This window comes from Centroberyx affinis, unplaced genomic scaffold (genome assembly GCF_046629955.1).
Source record: "Centroberyx affinis isolate AG114_WGS23_722 - 3 ecotype Tasmania unplaced genomic scaffold, CSIRO-AGI_Caff_v1 ptg002607l_1, whole genome shotgun sequence".
Classification (NCBI taxonomy): Eukaryota; Metazoa; Chordata; class Actinopteri; order Beryciformes; family Berycidae; genus Centroberyx; species Centroberyx affinis.
In genome coordinates this window covers 317905-332500 of record NW_027280806.1, presented here as the reverse complement: position 1 = coordinate 332500, position 14596 = coordinate 317905, and the positions used below count along the sequence as shown (strand labels likewise).

Sequence of the window (14596 nt, the reverse complement as noted above, 5' to 3'; positions counted from 1 at the left end):
AATATGGTCTGCGCTTCATAAAGAATGCTTACTTTGTTTCCAGATTTTTCATTTTTTTCATTCTTTTATCAAGGCAGAAGACAATTCAATTCAATTTAAATGAATGAGTGTTGTCGCTTTTTCTCGGAGCCAGTGCGCACACAATTAAAAATCATTTATATGGATTAAGTACAATGTTAAAAAGAGTTATGAGACACCTTTACTAAAAGAAACATTAAAGTACAACATACACACAACATGACTGCCAGAAATACAATGCAATAATAAAAAAAACAATCAAGCGTACAATAAATTAAACACAAATATCTATGGACAGTTAAGAAGTTATAGACACATGTCTATGATGAAGGATGAGGTGGCAGGTTTTGGCATGTGTTAACATAATTTCTACCTGATACAATGCCACATACATTATTTGTTTCAAATTTGACACACTAAGTTTTTTCCAAAATTTGCTACACTCATTTTTAAACTGAAAAATGTTTTTATGCTTGGCTTCCAATAATTTTGGTGAATATCTGGCTGAGTAGTGTGAGTGACAAAGGTGTGATGAAGGTGTGGTTAGGGACATTTGTTCAGGTGGTAATTTGTTTTCTCTGATTCTCTGATACAGACTGATAGATAACATGACTGGCTTTATAACAGCTTATCAGTGTATGAGTCAGTATAAAATTGAATTGTGTGTGTGTGTGTGTGTGTGTGTGTGTGTGTGTGTGTGTGTGTGTGTCATTGCAGGGTGAAGAACTTTGTGGCGATGAAGGTGGTGAAGAGCGCTCAGCATTACACAGAGACGGCCCTGGATGAGATCAAACTGCTACGATGTGTGAGCACCTGACTAGTTTGACTCTTGGTGTCGAATCAGAAACCCTCATGCCATGCTTTCCTCCTTTCTTCCCTCCTTCCTTCCTTCCTTCCTTCCTATTTTACCTCACCCTTCCTTTTTTCTTTTCTTCCCATCTTGCTTTCTCCCTCTTTTCCTTCCTCTCTCATGATTTTCCTTCCTGCCTTAGTTTGCTTATTATGCATGTTTTCTTTTCATCTTTCCCCCATTTCTTCTCACTTTCCTTACCCTCCTTTCTCTTCCCTCCCTTTCTTATTTCCTTTGTGCATTCATTCATTTGTTCCTTCCTTCCTTCCTTCTTATCTTCCTTTCCTTTTTTATTTCAATCCATCTTGCCTTTCCCTGCCTCTATTTTGATGTTCCCTCCTGCCTTCATTTGTTTATCCCTTCCTTCCTTCCTTCCTTCCTTCCTTCCTTCCTTCCTTCCTTCTCTCCTTGCATCTCTCCCTCCCTTTCTGCTGTCCGTCCTTCCCAAAGATACACTGGTCATTTATCTTGCATGGTTGGTGAAAGGAATATTGCAATCAATTTTTCAGCATCTTCATAGCGCTGTCTCCCTTATTCTTCTCTCTCTTTTTCCTACTCTCCTCATCTCTCTTTCTCACTTGCTCTTTCCCTCATCCCCGCTGTCGTCTTCTCTTATTTGCCCATACCTCTCTCTCATCTCCTTTCCTTCATCCCTCTTTCTTGTCCTCCTACAATCATCCCACTCCCTCATCCTCCTTCCCTCATTCATCCTTCTTGTCTTCCTTTCCTCACACCCGTCTTCTTGTCCTCTTTCCCTCATTATTCTCTGTTGCTGTCCTTTCTTCATCCTCCTGTCTTCTCATCCTCCTTCCCCCATCCCCCTTTCTTATCATCTTTTCTTCATCCCGCTCTTTTCTCATCTTCCAGGTGAGAGAGAGCGACCCCGGTGACCCCAACAAGGACATGGTGGTTCAGCTCATCGACGACTTCAAGATCTCTGGAGTCAACGGCATACGTATCCCAATCAGAAGTGTGTGTGTGTGTGTGTGTGTGTCTATTTGTCTGTGACAGAGACCTGGTAGTGTTGCTCCTTGACTCCCTGTCCCAGATGTGTGTATGGTGTTTGAGGTGCTGGGTCACCACCTGCTGAAGTGGATCATCAAGTCCAACTACCAAGGCCTGCCGCTCCCATGTGTCAAGAGCATTATCAGACAGGTAAGGACACACACACACACATGCACACACACACACACACACACACACACAAACTCTGCTTGCACACCTGGCACTTCATTATGTATGCAAGTCATTTTGATACACATCACCCCCACAAAAACACATTTCTGTCCTTGTATCTTTGTGAGACAATGAATCAGTCCATTTGTTTGTTTATTCGTTCAGTCATTCATCTGTCATGTGTGATATCTCAGACACGGTTTACTGGATTTGTATGAAATCTGGGGAAATTATGTATCTTAGCGTTGCAATGCAGCGTTTTCAAAATTACACTGATTGGCCCAAGGGAGGCGCTGCATTACAGGTCAAAACAAGGTGACAAATTTGTTACTGGTTGGCCCAGAAAGCGACTGCATCATTCATTAGGATGTTTACTATTGGCTTGGTTAATCTGCATTTATCCAGGAAAGGGTTTTGCTTTTTCAGCACCACCTTACATACAGTTGTGCACATTCACATCTAGGTCCTGCCCAGCACAGCCACAGACTTGTATTGTTGGAGCAATGGGGGTTCAATGGGGGAAGTGTTACTCATTCACTTTCCTTGCCCAGTTCACTGCTTTCTTTGGAATGAAACGGATGGTCTAGAAAGACTGAATGAAAAGAGAGAAAGGAAAAAAGTGATGAACAAAGATAAAAATGGAGGATATATATAGAGAGAGCGAGAGAGGGAGACTCAGAAAACAACATTCACACCCGCCACCATGGCCAACTAATACAGTGCGTGCTATTGTGCAGTTCACACTTTTTTTTTTTCCAGGACTGTTGCCTTCCTAAGACACAGGACTTCCAGGCATTTCCCCCTTAGCCACCTCCTGACGAGCATGTGAACTTATCCAGCCATTTCAGCCGCTGCCAGCCTCCTGCCTGAAAGCCAAGCTACAGATGAATAGAAATGAATTGAGACTGTTCTCCGCTTCAAACCCAAAGCCAGAAGCACAGAAACACACGAGATGAAAAACAGTGGAAAAAAAAAAAAAAACATCAACAGCCTGGTCTGCCCTAAGAGAACGACGAGCATTAAAAAGAACGTCTAATTTGGCTCAGAGAAAGAGAAGGAATGAAAGGGAGAGAAGGAGAGAGATAGAGAAAAGGACCGAGGCAAGGAGGGAGGGAGAGAGAGCTCGCCTGCATTTATGTGTTTCTACATGCCTAAACAGGGATGTGTTTGCATGATTTCAGTTTATATTTCTGTGTGTGTGTGTGTGTGTGTGTGTGTGTGTGTGTGTATGTGTTTGCAGGTCTTGCAGGGCCTGGACTACCTCCACAGTAAGTGTAAGATCATCCACACGGACATCAAGCCGGAGAACATCCTGATGTGTGTGGACGACGCCTTTGTTAGGCGCATGGCTGTGGAGGCGACCGAGTGGCAGAAAGCTGGGGCGCCCCCACCCTCCGGATCAGCAGGTAGGGACACACACTGCACACACACACACACACACACACACACACACACACACACACACACACACACACACTTTACATGTTTTAGGTGCACTGAATTAAAGGGGGGTATCCTAGAGCAGTGATTCTCAACCTTTTTCATGTCAGGGACCCCTAATTTAGTCCACATTAGAACCACGGACCCCCATTTGATGAGATTTTATCTCGTTTTAAATCGGAGAATATTGTTATTGTTAGATATGATTTTGTCCAGAATTCCATGACTATCTGTATTGTAGGCAGAGGATAACAGATAAGCTATGATCAAAACAGTCATTCTTCTACATTCTCTAATCGTGTTAACTTCTTGTAAATTAAATAATGCTGAATATTAACAATTCTTCAATTTGCTGTGGACCCCCTGGAACCCCCTCAAGGACCCCTGGTGGTCCCCGGAACCCACGTTGAGAACCACTGTCCTAAAGAGTGGCACTCTGAGATGTGTGGGAGTAACAGTGAAAAACGGAAATGTGTAGTCATTGCCAATTTGTCATAGTTCCTAATTGGGAAAATTACCAATTTTTTCCAGTCATTTAGATTTAGAAGGAAGGAAGACGAGTACAACTATCTAAACAATTACATATAATATTAAAATTATTATGGTATTAATGAATAAATATTATATGTATCGTAAAAGTTCTATTAATTATTATTATTTAATAATTAATGAAGAAACCTCATGAATATTCATTGGTGATATCACATTCCACCGTACGAGACGTGAGAAACGGGAGAACCTGCTAAACAAAGTTGTTTTTACCAAGACCTTAAACATTACTGTTTCGCCTAAATCAAAAAAACATCTCACAGACAAAAAGATAATGGTCTGCATGTGAGTCACTCTCTTTGACTCCCAGCCAAAAAAGAAGCAGTCTAGTCTAGTCTGGTCCAACAGTATTTTCAGTGAAGATGGAAGTAGTCGGAAGAGACAAGACCTATCGCTTCGCCTGTATGTGTCTGTTTTGCCTGAGTGTCTGTATAGCCACTGGACTTGAGTGAAGTCAACCAATCAGGGCTAGAGAAGGGAGTTGGATCCCCAGCCGATCAGAGCAGTGGCTCATTTTGCTCGTGTGCCAAGTCCCCAAAATGGTCTTTAAATTTCTGGGTGGAAGAGAAGTGCTGCAGTATAAATTACTAAAAAATATTGCTTTTTACTCAAAAAAATCAAAATTACAAATGCGTTTCACAGATGGCAGGTAATGACATAAAATTGCTGAGAAAGTGAATTATACCACATCTCTAAAGCATAATTTGCACTGGAATTGAATATCATAGAGGTTCAGAATGATTTAAGGATCCAGAGAGCATCATTGCCACCACATAACCTGGCTACTGATTACTTTAATTTTAGGACTTTACAGTGAGTGAGCAGGTAGGAACTCAGATAATGAATTTGCTACATTCATTCCCTAACCTTAAACAAACTTTAACCTTAATCCTTACTCTAATCCTAATCCTAATTCTAATCTTAACCTTAAACCCAAATCTAACCTAACCCATAAACTAGCCCCTAAACTGGGAAAATGTCCTCACTTTGGAGGATTTTCCTTGTGAGAACATTTGGTCCTCATAAGTATAGAAATACAAGAACACACACGCACGCACACACACACACACACACACACACGCTGACCTGCCTAATCAGCTGACAGTGAATCAGACAGGCAGACGTGTGTCCCTTCGTAAAGCTGTCCAACAACCCCAAACCATTTGGAGTAAGATCTAACTTTGGCAACAGCATGGCTCTACTAAAAGCCAGCAGGCACTGTTATTGAAAACGTATCTGATTTACTCATGCAGTCTCGCTTTTACACTTACATTTTAGGTAATTAGGTAATGCTCTTACCCAGAGTGATTCACAATTAGTGCAGTAGAATAGCAGTAGAATAATCTTAAATTCCTCACCTGCCATCATTAAAATACACCAATAGTCATGAATGTGAGTACCACAGTGGCCAGACATCAAATGTAATAAATAATAATTTTTCACTTGAATGATCATGTATAATAGAGAAGTGCTTAGTGAAGAAATAAGATCCAGGGAGCAAAAGAAGAAAAAGCCTCGTCGGCTGCTTGTGTTTCAGCACAAGAGACAAGAGACTTTGCTTCTTCTTTCATCTTCTGTCGTGGAGTTCTTCCACTGAGAAAAAAAAAATCAAGTCCTTAACAGCCAGACTTGACAAACTCGTCATGAACCCTGTCCTCTTGGTGAACCCCCCATGAGCTGTCAATTGCTTGCATCAGCCAATGGAGTCCTTCTAAGCCTTAGGGTAGTCAATTACACTGCTTACATTTCTACACAATTAAGGTCAGGCACATTACCATTAGCTATCAAAACAGGAAGTTCCAGCAGGACACTGGAGGATGACACAATCTGTCTGTTATGTGATTTGGGAGAAAGAATGAAAGTTAAATTCATTTTATGTTTCATTGTCATTAATATGATGAGCGGAGAAGTGTGCTTTATACCAAATTGACTTCTGTTTCTGCTAATTCAATTTGGTGAGACAATGAGGACAGACTTGTGATGTGCTTCAGAAAAGGATTAAATGCAGCACAAAAACGGCAATGTACTTTGTCCACATTGTTTGTATGATAATTGAGTTAATTTAAGAATATGTTCGATATACATAAACTGCAATGTGATGTATGGATGTATCTGGAAACCTAGAGTGCCAAATCACTCCAAATAAAGTGACAAATCAATTAATTAATCAGTCAATTCAGGATCAAACGATAGATAAATCCTACAATCAATGCTCTGTGTACCAATATGTCAACTGAGAATGCATGGTGAGAGTCAATTTATGGAAAAAAGAATTGATCAGTTTATTTGCAAATATTATTGTCAATGTGCAGGTATTCTTATACCTAAGAATATTTTTGATCACCTCTTGAGAAAATACTGTTTATATTTTTATTATTTATTTATTTATTTATATATTCATTTTTATATTTTTGTAAATAAACAACACAACATCATGTAGAGCAGTGATTCTCAACCTTTTTCATATCAAGGACCCCGTAATTTAGTCCACATCAGGGCTACAGACCCCCATTTGATGAGATTTTGTCTCTTGGACCCAAATCTGTGAATATTTTTAATGTTAGATATGATTTTGTCCAGAATCCCATGACTATCTGTATTGTAGGTAGATAGATAACAGTGAAACTATGATCAAAACAGTCATTCTTCTATATTATCTAATTGTGTTAACTTCTTGTAAATTAAATAATGCTGAAGTTTAACCATTTATCCATTTGACTGGGGACCCCCTGGAACCCCCTCAAGGACCCCTGGTGGTCCACGGACCCCACGTTGAGAACCATTGCTGTAGAGTGTATGTGCCTATTTTACCTGCAAGTCAGCGCTCCCTGCTCTCCTTCTTTTGAGGTTTAATATCGCAGGTTTGAATGGTGTCAGATGATTTTGAGCGAGGCTATACGGTGCTATATGGGCATTACATTCCAAGGCAGGAGAAGAATAAACCATTATTATTATGGATCTGGGACAAGGGAATAAGGCTGTGTGAGGGATCTTTTCTTCAATCGTGTGCAATTTTCCCACTTCACCCACAGATTCTGTATGTATGAAGTCTTTTAATGGGGGCCTATACATAATCCGATGACCTCTTTTACAGGCAGGAGGAATACTGAACGTAGTGTGATCTCACTAATGAGAGGGATTCATGCTTAAACTTTGTGAACTTGATAAACTTTGCGACCTCTGATTGTTGTTTTTCTTTCTGTCTGTCAGTCAGCACAGCCCCCCAGCTCAAACCGGTGAGTACGGCAGATGTGAGTATGAAATGAGAGGAATGCACACACACACACACACACACACACACACGCACACACACACACACGCATGCACACACACACACACCCACACACGGCGACAAAAAAGGTACATACAGCAATTTAACACAGTGCGGTGTGGTTTCCATGACAACTAGAGACAGATGTAGAGAGGCTACTGAGTAAATCCACAATATTGATACACAATACTCACAATGTCTTAAAATTAATTGTATTTTCAACTGCACTGGTCAATCTACATCAACTAGGATGTATGAATGTCCAATAAATAGGAGATTTCAGGAATTTAACAACATTAAAATACCATTAAAATACCATATTAGACACAATATAATTAGTTTTTTCTTTTACTTTGCATATGCCTCTCAGAGAAACACAAGGAATATAGTAACGTATATAGAGAGTGTACTATTATTTATCGTTATTAACATACAGAAAAGGCCTAGATGCACATTATTTAAACATCACAATACAATCTTCCTTTCAAAGAGAGTCAAACCTTAAGTACCACCTATTCATGCTCTTGTATTTTCCTCCCCTCTCCTTCCCTTTCCCTCTTTTGTTCCCAGGTGGGGAAGATCTCCAAGAACAAGAAGAAGAAGCTGAAGAAGAAACAGAAGCGGCAGGCGGAGCTGCTGGAGAGGCGGATGCTGGAGATCGAGGCCCTGGAGAGAGAGGCCGAGAAGAAGGAGGAGCGAGCCAACGAGGAGGGCGAGGAGGACGAGGAGGGAGAGGAGGAGGAGGAGGAGGAGGAGGGGGGGCGCAAACACAACCCGGCCCCTCCCGCCCCGCCGGCGCCAGGCCCCGCCATGGCCCTGGGAGAGAGCGACGAGGAAGATGAGGATGAGGAGGATGGGGAGGACGAGGAGGAGGAGGCAGGAGAGAGGGAGAGGCCCACCAGGTTGACCAATCATACATGTGAGTTCATATGATGCCGAGCTCTTTTTTTGTCTGAACTGACGTTTTCAAAGCACAAATAACTTGTTTTAAACGAATATTTGTTCTTTTCACATTTTTTCAGTATTATTCGGATGTTTAAATATGTTCAACTGAAGATAACTTGACTGGCTTTTCCCATTGAACTCCACTACAATAGAGCGAGAGGGAAAGAGAGTTGCTTGTTCTTACGCTGTTTGTCTGCTACGGGAATAGTGTAATTATACTGATTACTAATTTAGCATTGGTGAGGCCAATTTTTTGCTTTTTCTTCTCCCGGCGGTCTGTTCCTCTGCTGCTGCTGATGGACTTTGTGAGGGGGAGTTGGTTTGACTGGGACTGGGAGTATTTTTGTTCATTCAAATTACTTGATGGGAATACATTCATTATTTTATTTCTTACTCGGTGTGGCCTCTCTCATGCATTCAGTTTAATTCAAGGTGAAGGAAACATTGGCTCAGCCTGACGATGTATCCTGACAGCATGTTGGTTGCACCACACAATTCAAGTGAAATGCACAGTGAAGGAAAAGTGAGTAACATATTTAGGTTAGACTGTACTGTTTACTGTATCCAGGTTGTCAACAACTAGAAAGGCAATGTTCCAAAGCAGAGCAGTGGGTTTGACAGGCCTGCAGCATGTATGCGTGTGTGTGTGTGTGTGTGTGTGTGTGTGTGTGTGTGTTTGGGGTGTGTTTGTATGTGTGTGTGTGTGTGTACGTGTGTGTGTGCAGATAGAAAGCTGTCAGGCAGACTGTGAATGAATGGGAGGTGGATTGGCTCCAACCAGTCCACCCACACTAGTCCCACTGTGTAGGGGGGCTAGGCTGATTCACAAACAACCACCATCTCTCTCTTTCTCTCTCTGTCTCTCTTTCTCTCTCTCTCTCCCTCCCTCCCTCACACCCTCTCCCATCTCTTTCACTCTATCCTTCTCTCCCTATCGCCGCTCTCTCTCTTCAATCTTTATTCTCTTTGCTGTCTTTCACGCTGTTTTTCACTCTGCCACCCCGTCTTTGAGCACATTTTTATCTCCTTCCCACCCACTTCCTCTCTTAACTCTTCTTCTCTCCTCTCTCCGTCTCTGTCAGGTGCGGCGCCTCCCCAGGAGCAGAGCGAGGCGCCTCGCATCACAGAAGACGACCCCGATGAGGAGGAGGAGGAGGAGGAGGAGCCCACACCCGTCGCTGAAAAAGATCCACCCATTCCCCCCACCTCAGAGGAAGGCAACGGAGACGCGACACATGCAGAGGTGAAGGAAGAGGAGGAGGAGGAGGAGGGAGTGAAAGAGGCACAGGATGACAACGAGGAAGAGGAGGCAGAGGAGAAGGAGGAGGAGGAGGGAGAAGAGGAGGAGGAGGAGGAGAAAGAGACTGAAAGAGAGGAGAACGAGATAGGGGAGCCAAAGAGCGAGAGCAAAGCAGAGGAGGAGGCGGCGGAGGAAGAGGGAGACGAGTCGAAGGAGCAAGAGGGAGAGGAGGAGGAGGACGAGGACGAGGAGGAGGGTGATGACGACGACGAGGATGAGGACGACGATGATGACACGACCGCGGACCTCCTGACAGACGTCACCTCCCCCATCAAACTCCACAACAACAACAACAACTCGGCCAAAACCAACGGCCACGTCCTGTTGGGGTCCGAGGGGTTGAAGCCCAACCCCGGCGTGCCTCCGCCCCCCTCGCCCACCCCCGTCCCCCTCCTCTGCCCCCTGGTGGAGTCTGAACTCAGCTACACGGACAGGGACAACTCTCTCAGCTCTGGTTATGAGATGTATAACGGCGAGGTGTGCGACCCGGGACTGACCAACGGCTCCAGCGAGCGCCACCGGGGCACTGTGCCCCGCTTCCCCGAGCTGCCCCTTGATCCAGAGCCGGGAAACCCTGTACCGGTCGGAATGGCAGAAATAGGGGCGGGGCGGTCACCCAACAGCCCTGTCGCCGACCGCAGTCGCACTGTGTCGTCCTCGAGCACAGGAGACACACCCAAAGGTGAGATGATGATTATGTCCATTTATTCACAGACACTACTTACCTATTATATTCACATGTAATTATAGATGAACAAACTCAAGAAATCCATGACAATGAAGTTAAATTTATATAAAATGCACGCACACAGATATAGATTAACAAACAATGTACACAAATGGATATACAGTAAACCCCCTAGTATGGATAACACCTATTTCCTATGTTCACTTGTATTCATATAAACCAATGATTTAACAATAATATAATCAGACTGTATTTGGTTCTTAGGCGATGCAACGGATCAGCCCAACATGAACGACAGTCAGTGTTTTGACTTTTTATTTTACACATTTCAGCTGCCTGATAAGACAAACATTACTAATCCTGTTGCTCATTATTGGGTTTTACTGTCCAGCGATCCATCTCTTGAAACACTGGGGTGACATTTCAAGAAAGAGGTTTACTAACCCAGACGAAAAATGATTAGATAGTGTCTGCCTTTTGATTACCGTCTCCCCACGATGTTGATTTTATTATCATTAACGCTCGGCTATTAAAATAGAGTGAAATTAAACTCTGTAACTCTAAGATCATTGTGGATCGCCTCCCCAGAGCTTGATAAGTGTTCGTTTTGAAGTGGCTTAGTCAGTGCGCACAGCACTTTGTGAAAAATGCTGGGACAAAATTGTACATTAAATATAAAAACCTGCACACTCCAATGCACCAACACACCTTTTCTCTTGACAATGTTCTCTACTTCAACTCTCTTTATCAGCTTAATCAGACTCAAAGTGGGTCACAGGCCTGTTTGTGATGGGTTCCCATGTGACAAGATGGTCACAGGGTCCAAGACTGAGTTTCTCAAATTTGGTTTCCTGGATGAATTGAAGAATGTCTGGTCTAGAATCAAGGTGCATTGGTACATTAGAGTGTGTAAGCTCTACTTGTGTCTGTTGTGTGTTGGTTGAGCCCCCGTCAGGTATCAGTTAACCCTCTGCTTTCCCTCCCCGTCTCCTCCCAGTCAGGGCCAGAGCTGCAGACCTCCTGGTCAACCCACTAGACCCCCGCAACGCTGACACTATCCGAGTCAAGATTGCTGATCTGGGCAATGCCTGCTGGGTGGTAAGACACAGCATCCAGGATTTATGTGTGTGTGTCCATGTGTGGCCAACTGTGTGGGTGGGTGCTGGATGTGAGAGGCAATGATTACTTGAATCGAAACATAGCTTTTTACGTTTTAAATTGTAGTATTTAAGTCCTCACAGTCAAGAAAACTGATGAACAAGTGTCAGGTTGCGGTCAATAGGAAGCAGTAGCACAAGAGGCACAAATGGGGAAGCACATGCATCAGTGAAATACCGGCTATGTTTAGGCTACCTTCTGTGCTCGCTCTAAATACATTTTAAATAAACTTGAGCATAATTTGTGTCCCTGCATGTGTTTCCTTATTTGAGTGTCTTGCACTAGGCTACATTTTAAATGACCAAAGATCAAGGTATTTAAATTGGCATAAAATTCCCCATCCTTGATATATTCGTTAAATTCCTCTGTCCTCTCCTCTCCCCTCCTCTCCTCTCCTCTCCTCTCCTCTCCTCTCCTCTCCTCTCCTCCTCTCCTGTCCTCTCCTCCCCTCCCCTCCCCTCCCCTCCCCTCTCCTCTCCTCTCCTCTCCTTTCCTCTCCTCTCCTTTCCTCTCCTCTCCTCTCCTCTCCTCTCCTCTCCTCAGCACAAGCACTTCACAGAGGACATTCAGACGAGGCAGTACCGCTCTATTGAGGTCCTGATAGGAGCCGGATATAGCACTCCTGCTGACATCTGGAGCACCGCCTGCATGGTGAGGAAGACACACACACACACACACACACACAATGTACAGGCATAACACATTCTATAGTCACATAAATTGTTGTGTTATACATACGTATTACATATTCACAATGGATGGACCTAACACATAGACATATACACTGACTCTCATATTTAAATTACACACACCCACCCACTCCATACATACACACACACACACACACACACACACACACACATAACCACTCAAGTACTCCATCCTATGTCTTGCAGGCGTTTGAGCTGGCTACTGGAGACTACCTTTTTGAGCCCCACTCTGGAGAGGACTACTCCCGTGATGAGGGTACGTTTTTATTTTTCTTAGTGCCATACACATAAAGCTTAATGTCACAAGCATAGACAAATTCTCATTCAAAAGTATTTCACAGGACATTCTTGTATTTTAAGATTGATCTATATTCAGGAAATTGGCTCAAAAACAAACAGTTTTTTAAAGTTTAAAGTACTGTTGTAGTAGGAGTTATTAGTTTTTTGATGTACAGTATAATATGAGAACAAAGTTAAGGTTGTGTGACATTGAATGCATCTTTAATGATTGATGAATCGTGCTGCTTGAAATGTATATGCTATTTATTTGCGTAGGAACACGTTTGTCAGTGATAGCTAATGAAGATTGATTGGCTGACTGCAAAACGGTTAAAGATGCCTCAAAATGAGCTTAGTATAATTTAGCACATCCCTCACCCCAAGTCCCCCTATCCACTGTCAACTGTGAAACCTGTCCTTGTATTCTGCTGCTATGCCTCCACTCATCTCCACCCTACATTTATCATCTGACTTGTTAAAAATGCTGTAGATACACACAGAGAGCTCACAGTAATCCTTCCATTGAACTAGATAGGATGACTTTTACATATTTCCTTTGTTTGCTGTCAACAGACTGTAAATGGCAAGAATTAATGGTTTAAGGCTCTGAAGCATAAAACGAGACTGGCAATGCTAGTCAGTTAGCTGTATCCTATAACTACCTGTGTGTATCTATATCCTGTTACCCTTAAAACTTTACAGTCCCCATATCTGCATGTAGACTCTGGCTTGCCATTCGCCCTGCTCATTCTCCATGCTATTTGTTCCGAAAGACTTGCACAATGCCGCACATCCCCAAACTGTGCACCCTCATCCCCGCGTCACCTCCTTGATCTCTTGATCTCCACTGATCTCACAAGCATTATTTTTCTCCTCACATGCGAGAAGACAACCTCATTTTGCATGTTTGCACAGGCAATATGCCAGCGCCGGTTTTGTCATGACGTCTTGTTGATTTACAACAAGAAATGTTGATCTCCTACCATCGAAGCCAAACTGAAAATATTGCTTCAGGTTCCCATTCATTCAATTCTGATTTTAAATGCATGTCACTTTGCTCCAACCCTGAACATTTCATCTCATCACCTCTGCTGTGGAGGCTCAGCTCACTAACACTGATTTTTCTCCTTTACTGTCTGTGACTGTGACTGTCTGTCTCTTTCTTTCTCTTTTCCATCCCTCTCCCTTATCTTCCTCATGTTTTCCTCCATTTCCCCCTCTATACTTTTTCTCCCACTTTCCCCTTCTTCTTATATTTGTTCCCTCCTCCTCTTCTTTATTTACTTAATTTCTCCCTCCCTCCCCCCTCCTCCTCCTCCTCCTCCTCCTCCTCCTCCGACTAATCCTTCTCTTCCTCATCTCCCCCCTTTCTCTGTCTTTTGCACCTCCTTCTCTTCCTTCTTCTTTTTTTGGCATCCCTCTTCTGTTTCTCCTTCCCTGTCTCCTCCCTCCTCCCTCCCTCTCTCCTCCGTAGACCACATAGCCCACATCATAGAGCTGCTGGGCTGTATTCCGAGGCACTTTGCGCTCTCCGGAAAATATTCCCGGGAGTTCTTCAACCGAAGAGGTAGCGCTGGCCAGAGAGCTGGTGGGACTGGGATACACAGACGCCTAGATGGACATAACATGTACACTGACAGACAGTCGGGACACAGTGTCATTTCAGCACAAAATAGGAGCCATTACGTTGTTTTGGATTTGAGCTTGCTGCCTGTAATTTGGGTGTGCTGATTGAAAACATTGCCATTGAAAACACAATTTTATCCCTCATAAAAAGAAGTGCCAAAACTACCCACAATACTCTCCCACTCAGTCTGTCAGTGTGTCCATGCAGTATCCCCAGGTAGCAGTGTGTGTCAGTCCCACACAGTGTGTATGTAAGTGTGTGTGCATGCTGTAATGCTGTCCCGTGCCTGTTCTCTTGTGATGTATGTATGTTATGTGGTGGTGGGCAGACCACATCGCTCTGATCATGGAGCTCCTTGGGAAGGTCCCGCGCAAAGTGGTCGCTGCCGGGAAGTACAGCCGAGAGTTTTTCTCCAAGAAAGGTAAACGACACCGGCTAGTATAGGTATAGGTATAGTACAGGTATAGTATACTAGTATAGGTATATTACAGGTATAGTATACTATATGTATAGTACAGGCATAGGCCTTGTGGAGAGGCACAGAAAGCACCAGCCATAGCGTATGGGCAATCTCTTGGTGGTCAT

At 43.4% G+C, this 14596-nt stretch overlaps 1 protein-coding gene across 2 annotated transcripts in view; it reads left to right on the top strand.

Moving 5' to 3' along the window:
* Nucleotides 1-14596, top strand: part of srpk2 (SRSF protein kinase 2) — a 65910-nt gene that overhangs the window by 46759 nt on the left and 4555 nt on the right. The window contains exons 5-16 of one of the 2 annotated variants that reach the window (XM_071534725.1): nt 736-823; nt 1736-1823; nt 1917-2023; nt 3285-3450; nt 7244-7284; nt 7875-8223; nt 9332-10231; nt 10502-10534; nt 11235-11335; nt 11939-12046; nt 12292-12361; nt 14340-14432. In XM_071534725.1, coding sequence (XP_071390826.1) covers nt 736-823; nt 1736-1823; nt 1917-2023; nt 3285-3450; nt 7244-7284; nt 7875-8223; nt 9332-10231; nt 10502-10534; nt 11235-11335; nt 11939-12046; nt 12292-12361; nt 14340-14432 — 2144 coding nt within the window. The remainder of the gene's footprint in view (nt 1-735; nt 824-1735; nt 1824-1916; nt 2024-3284; nt 3451-7243; nt 7285-7874; nt 8224-9331; nt 10232-10501; nt 10535-11234; nt 11336-11938; nt 12047-12291; nt 12362-14339; nt 14433-14596) is intronic. The other variant, XM_071534726.1, reaches the window with a different exon arrangement.